Genomic DNA, 5,285 nt, shown 5'->3' on the forward strand with positions numbered 1-5,285 from the left:
ACGCGCCACCATGCCCAGCTAATGTTTTGTATTTTTAGTAGAGACGGGGTTTCACCATGTTGACCAGGATGGTCTCGATCTCTTGACCTTGTGATCCACCCGCCTCGGCCTCCCAAAGTACTGGGATTACAGGCTTGAGCCACCGCGCCCGGCTAAAGTCTGCAATTCTAATGTATACTGGCCGTAGCTTCTGAAATTGTAGCGAAGATGGACAAATAATCACAGCATTAATAAGCGCTACTGCAGATATTATACTTTTTAGTTAAAAAAAAATGGAACTATCAAATAAAAACACAGGCCACATACACGCTAATTTTCTCAAATTGGCTTTTGTGCAAAAAAGGTTGTTATCTATTGGCTTATTTTGCTATTTTCTTAGAAAGATGTGTTCCAAATTCCCAAGGGCAAACCTACACATGCGCACCCTGGGAACACAGCCAGTTTATGGGTTGGGAGTTGCTTGTCTGCAATCTGGGGTCATAGAGCCACTCCCCTCATGTGACTGTCTTGATCCTATCCATAGATGCATTCTCACCAATCCCTCAATTCTGTTTATCCATTTCCCTGAAATACTAGATTTCTGCCCACGTTAATTCATGCCCCACCTAGGGTGCCCCATTCCCCAGCATTGGCTCCACCTGCTGTGAGCCCTGAAGAAGGCTGAAGCTTTGACACCCTCATCCTCCTTGCCCCCCCAACCCATCACCAGTCTTGCTCCCCCAAACGCTTGTCCAGTGTCCCCACCCACACACCCTTGCCCACCTCACCAGAGTTACAGTGCCGACAGCTCTCACAGTGGGGCCGGGAGTGGTGGTCTGGAGAGAAGGAGACCCCGGGCATGCAAGGGTCACACTGAGCAGCCTTTCCGTGCTGGTCACAGTCCTTCACAAGGAATGTTCCTGGGAGCAGAGGGTGAGGGATCAAGGCCCGAGAAGGGCTGAGTCTCTGTCTCTTCAAGGTGGTGCCTCCCCGCAGCTGCAGGATTTCTCCCCTTGCTTGAGCTCAGTCTCACCCTGTGCCTGTTCACTGAATTGGCCCTAGTCCTCTCTCTTTTGGCACTCACCTGACCCCTGCCAAGGTCCCCTCTTACCTGGTGCACACATCTGGCAGCACAGCTTTCCCTGAGCCCAGTAGTGCCTCTCTGGGCAGCTTTTGGGGGCTGGAGTAGCTGAGACCCCCACCAGGGTCCCCAGAATGCACAGCCACCAGGGATGTGGCCGTGCCATGGTTCCTGCCCAGGGAGCTCCTTCTGTGCCCAGTTGCTGACCGCTGGCCTCTGCAGTTAGCACCTACAAGCTGGGCGCTGCTGTCTCTTCTTTGCAACCCCTGGGCAGTGGCTGCTTCAGGTGGCAAGCCAACCTTTGAGGGCAGAGGCTCTGTTGTGGCGTTTTTTTTCTCTCATAGCAGCAGCCTCCACCCCCTTCCTCCTTCCGTGTGCTGGGGAGAGTATTAAGGGCAAACTGTCAGATCTGCTGCTTTTTAAACATGCCTTCTCGGACACACGAGCCTCCTGCTCATGAAGCCTGTAACCCACCTACTCCTGCTTCTGTGACAAAAAGATGATGCACACAGTCGCCCACCCCTCCTGTTTATGCACTTGTGCACAAAGGTGCCCACATTACCTGCCCCCATCCACAGTTTACAGATGAATCCATGTGTCTCCTGTGGCCCACACCTGCATCCCTCCTTTCTCAGACAATAGTTGAAAGAACGAAGGAGAACCAGAATTGAGCACAGGTCCACAAGCTCTTACCTGAAATTTTGGGGGTCAGATAAGTTTTGGAATTCAGAATTTTTCAGGTTTATACAGAAACTAGCACCACAAAACACCCTTGGGGAGTCGAGTAGCCCCATAATCAAACAAAACATGTCTGCAGCAAAACTATTGAATATTTCCACCAAGTGGGATGAACCTCAAAGAGCCTTGTCTCAATTGAGGCCTGGTTTGGTGACCCAATGAGTTTGCTATAGAATCGCTCAGCATTGCAGACAAGGGGCGTAGGCCTGCCTCTCTTCTGTCACCCTCCTGCAGATCACATATGCTCTCCTTTAATCCTTATGCCAGCCTCTGATGTGGGTGCCACCTACTGAGAACCAGCTCGGCCGGGAGACCCCTACCCAGGCGGTGCTGAAGGCAATGAGAGGGAGACACCCAGACAGAACAGCAAAGTGGGTCTATCTGGGGCGTGGCAGGCCAACAGCCTACTGAGCTGAGAGCCTCAGGGGCTGACAGCATTCCAGGCTGAAGGCCCTGAGCAGATTTTGATCCACGTATTTATTCTCTCTTAACAGGTGATTCTTATTAATAAACAGGTGTTCTGTATTTACTCATAACGCAAAAAAGTCCAAGGAGGCAGCTGTTACCACTTAACACTAATTGCAAATGAAAGGGTATTCTCCACAAGGGAGCCACGGGGGCGGGTAAACTTAATGTTTCTCGACAGCCACCCACTGCCCGCCTGGCCTTCCCTCGCAGACCCTTGCTGCCTCACCTCTGTGCCATCTTTCCCCTCCCTTCCCGCCTCTGGCTGTGTCAGTCACTGGTGTCCTGGACCACCTGGGGTATCTTCTCTCCCAGCCTTGGGCACTTGGGATTAAAGACCGCTTCTGACAGGGGTCATCTCTTTTTCACTTTCCCAGTTCTCCCAGCAAGACTGATTTGGGGATATTGGAAACAGCTAGGCTTTTCTTTTTTTGAGTCCTGGGAACACACATGGATCAGCAACCTCCTCCATTCTTTCCTTGGTGACCGAGATATGGAGTGGCTTATTTCCCCAGGAAGTTTTTCATTCAGGGGCTTTGCAGTTGTTTCCACATTGCTCATAAATGTCACACTGCTGTGGTCACACCTGTCAGATCGGCTCTCTATCTCACTCTGTAGTTTCCTTTCTCTTCATTTTCTCCATTCTCTTGTCTTTTCCCAGCCCCCCGTGCAGCTCTTCTTGGGGGTCTACTCAAGTCGGAAGCCACATCTGGGTGCGATTTAGAGTTGTTTATGCAAAACCACTTTTTTCCCCACCAGGCAGGGCGCCCGAATTCCCACCGCAGAGAGTGCTGTGGGGCGGCCCGAGGACTTTTCTGTCGCCAGCCATTTCCAGGTTGTGGTAAATGTCTTCTCGGCTAGTCTTAAGCCTCAAGGCAGGCATGGGACAGTGGGTGGCTAGCTGACAGCAGGCCCTAGGAGGATGGATGAGACCCTCAGGAGAATGACGAGGAACCGGGGACCTTTAGGAAGAAATCTGTAGAACAGGGACTTGGAGTTCCAGCCTGGCAACCTTGAGCCAACTGGGAACTGCTCACTCGCCTAAGGCCTCTGTCCTCTGGGCCAAAGCCTATCTCCTCTCTTCTATATATCTCTTCTTCAGGGGGTCACAGCAGAAGCGGGTCTGCTTGGCTCTCCTGGAGGACCCCGGCCAAGAGGAGGAAAGCCAGGTTTCTGGGCCTTTGTCTTTCCTGTGCAAATAGAATGAGCTCATCTCCAGCGCTCTTTGCATCCACTTCTGGTGAGCCTTCCCCATCCAAGCCTGGCTCCCTGGACAGGACCCTTCCTTTCCGCCCCCACCCCATCTCACTCTGTCACCCAGGCTGGAGTGCAATGGTGCGATCTTGGCTCACTGCAACCTCCATCTCCTAGGCTCAAGCAATTCTCGTGCCTCAGCCTCTTGAGTAATTGGGATTACAGGTGCATGCCACCATGCTCAGCTAATTTTTGTATTTTTAGCAGAGATGGGGTTTTGCCACGTTGGCCAGGCTGTACTGGAACTCCTAGCCTCAGGTGATCTGCCTGCCTCAGCCTCCCAAAGTGCTGGGATTACAGGCGTGAGCCACCATGCCTGGCTGGGCCCTTCCTTTTGTCTACAGGCCCTGGGAGTACAGCCTGCTGACATCTTCCTTGAAATCTCACACCACCACTTTCTCTTTTGGGGTCAGCCTCTCCCCCATGCCTGGCTGGGACATAAAAATATATGGTATTTTCTCAACAGTTCTCTGCTTTTCTTTCCTCTCCAGAAACAGGCCCACAGAAGCCTTTCTCGAGAACTCCGAGGACTGTCATGACTTTTTTGTTCTTGTTTTTTTTTTGAGATGGAGTCTTGCTTTGTCACCAGGCTGGAGTACAATGGCCTAACCTTGGCTCACGGTAACCTCCGCCTCCCAGGTTCAAGCAATTCTCCTGCGTCAGCCTTCCTAGTACCTGGGATTACAGGCACCTACCACCATACCTGGCTAATTTTTGTATTTTTAGTAGAGATGGGTTTTCACCATGTTGGCCAGGCTGGTCTCAAATTCCTGAGCTTAGATGATCCACCTGCTTCAGCCTCCCAAAGTGCTGGGGTTATAGGCATGAACCACTATGCCTGGCTTTTTTTTTTTTCTTCTTTTTTTTGAGACAGGGTCTCTGTCTGTCGCCCAGGCTGGAGTGTAGTGGCACAATCTCGGCTCACTACAACCTCTGCCTCCTGGGTTCAAGCGATTCTTCTACGTCAGCTTCCCAAGTAGCTGGGATTACGGGCACTGGCCACCATGCCTGGCTAAGTTTTTGTATTTTTAGTAGAGACGGGGTTTCACTATGTTGGCCAGGCTGGTCTCAAATTCCTGGCCTCAAGTGATCGCCTGCTTCAGCCTCCCAAAGTGCTGGGATTACAGGCGTGAGCCACTGCATCTGGCCTCTCATGACTTTTGAGAGGGACTGAGCAACCCTCCACCTGGCCCAGTGGCTGTAGCCTAGATGTCAGCCAGGGGCAACCTGCTCCCTAAAACCTATATAAGATGCTTCTTGCTCCCCACTCAGGAAAAGCCCTGGGCAGGCTGTCCAACTGCACGACTTCCAGTGGGTCGGGTGTCCTCGTGGCCACCTCTGGTTCTGGTTTCGCTTTCAGCCAAAGTCTCGTTCTTGCCTCCGTGTCTGCTGTCTGTTCCTTTACCTATACCCTGCCTCAGGCCCAAAATGGGAGACACAAGACTTGCTTAAAGTTTCCTCTAAACCAGCTCTAAACAGAAGGCTGTTAGGTGTGGCAGACCTTTTCTTTTTTCTCCAATTTTTATAAAGCAATGACCTGTTAAAGCACTCAGCAGGACCAATCTCTGCAAGACCTTTCCTTAGGAGGAAGTTCTGTTATGGGACAAAGATGTCCTCAATCACTGTTCCTGACTTCGGGCTCCTGAGTCTCATCACCCGAAGGTCTGGGTTTGTCTGGCCTCCTTTGACTCCTGCTCCCCATTCCTTCATCCCCAACTCCCACTTTCTTTGATGACCACTACCAGCACTGCTGCCCCCGTCACCTTAA

General features: G+C 51.7%; 1 protein-coding gene across 1 annotated transcript in view; it reads right to left on the reverse strand.

Moving 5' to 3' along the window:
- The window catches only part of CD27 (CD27 molecule), a 7,346-nt gene extending 5,781 nt beyond the window's left edge, over nt 1-1,565 (reverse strand). Inside the window, exons 1-2 of the mRNA XM_017546150.2 lie at nt 1,091-1,565; nt 768-899 (exon numbers count right to left, since the gene is read on the reverse strand). Of these exons, the coding sequence (XP_017401639.1) occupies nt 768-899; nt 1,091-1,226 (268 nt within the window). The 5' untranslated portion in view covers nt 1,227-1,565. The remainder of the gene's footprint in view (nt 1-767; nt 900-1,090) is intronic.
- Nucleotides 1,566-5,285: the final 3,720 nt, after the last annotated feature.

This window comes from Cebus imitator, unplaced genomic scaffold, assembly GCF_001604975.1.
Source record: "Cebus imitator isolate Cc_AM_T3 unplaced genomic scaffold, Cebus_imitator-1.0 Scaffold187, whole genome shotgun sequence".
Taxonomy (NCBI): Eukaryota; Metazoa; Chordata; class Mammalia; order Primates; family Cebidae; genus Cebus; species Cebus imitator.